Here is a 1365-nt window from a genome sequence, read left to right on the forward strand (position 1 = left end):
AAAGGGGTGGGGGCCCTCCCTTCTGCCAAGAACCCGCGGGGCCCCTTCCCAAAAGGGTATTAAATTTTTAAAATACAAGGCTCTCTCACAGCGTAAGAATCTCGGGCACAGACAACTCACTCCTGTTCGCTCGGGCAGGAAGCGTCGACTTCTCCACGGGGCTCGGCGCACGCGCCCTCGGCATGCACGGCGCCGACGACAGAACCATCCAATACGCCGACTCCGACGCCGAGTGGCGACACGGAGGCCCGATATCACCACGAGCTTTGCGGCGGGACGCCTCTCAACAAGTATTGCAGCTAGACAGCGAGGTCGCCGCCTCGGGCGACGCGACCGCACCTAAGACGTCGTACGACACAACGATGCCACCCGACGGAAGGGATGCACTGGCGGACTTTGCGTCTGCTTGCGAGGGCAAGGGCAGAGCGTGGCGCGCCGAAGGCGACGCCGCCGTGCGACTCGAGTGGCGGGAAGCCAAGACCATGAACGCAGACGTGACGGCGACCATGGCGCGGATGAGTCTCACGCTCCACGACACGATCGGCTTTGCGCGAGGCGCAGGGAGCTGGGGTCGAGCCGTGGAACACGGCAGAGCACGACAAGGCAGTCCACGGCCCAACGCCCGAAGGCGGGACGACGAACCCGATGGAGAGCGAGCCGCCAGTGAGTGAGACGTACGACGACGAGGGAGACGACGAGAAAGACGAGAACGCCTCGGCGGACGACGAAATGGCCTTTATCGACGATGAGTTCTTCGAGCTCCCCGACGCAGCAACGGAGGAAGGGGCGGAGGGCGGGGGGAGCCAGAGTCAGTACAGCCAACAGAGTCAGTACAGCCAGCAGAGTCAGGGGGGCGAGAGCGAAGGGAGCCAGAACAGCCAGGGCAGCCAGAGTACTACGAGAAGTCCAAGACGAGGACGCCACAACCGCCGCGCGGCCCAACAGTTCATGGACCGACTGAGGCTCGAGCTGCTTCTCGGGCACAGCGGGGGTGAAACCAGGGAACACCCCACCAGCCAAGACAACGACGACAGCGACGATGGCGCAAGGAGCGACGACGAGGAGACACCCGACCGCGCAGCAAAGCCAGGACCGAGCGAGCAGCCACCCGAAACGGGCCATCCGAACGATGGCAGCCAGACAGACGACGAATTCACAGTGATGGACGTAGAAGAGGAACAGCCAGAGGACGAGGCGCCCCAGCCGCCGAGGAAGCGAGGGCGCTTTGAGAATGAACGTAGCGATTCGATGAGTCAGGGAGGGCCATTTCACTGTGGCACAGCTCGCGTTACAAAACCTTGATTTTGACCATGCGCGAAAAAGGTACATCTCGGTGCCTTCCAGAGGCAGCTGCGACCCCGCCGA

General features: G+C 63.0%; 1 protein-coding gene across 1 annotated transcript in view; it reads left to right on the forward strand.

Annotated features, from left to right (window-relative positions):
- Positions 1 to 182: 182 nt before the first annotated feature.
- The window catches only part of EMIHUDRAFT_201813 (hypothetical protein), a gene marked incomplete at both ends in the record, with an annotated part of 1490 nt that continues 307 nt past the window's right edge, over positions 183 to 1365 (forward strand). The window contains 3 exons of the mRNA XM_005786551.1: positions 183 to 494; positions 562 to 830; positions 1258 to 1323. Coding sequence (XP_005786608.1) covers positions 183 to 494; positions 562 to 830; positions 1258 to 1323 — 647 coding nt within the window. The remainder of the gene's footprint in view (positions 495 to 561; positions 831 to 1257; positions 1324 to 1365) is intronic.

This window comes from Emiliania huxleyi, assembly GCF_000372725.1.
Source record: "Emiliania huxleyi CCMP1516 chromosome Unknown EMIHUscaffold_15, whole genome shotgun sequence".
NCBI lineage: Eukaryota > Haptophyta > Isochrysidales > Noelaerhabdaceae > Emiliania > Emiliania huxleyi.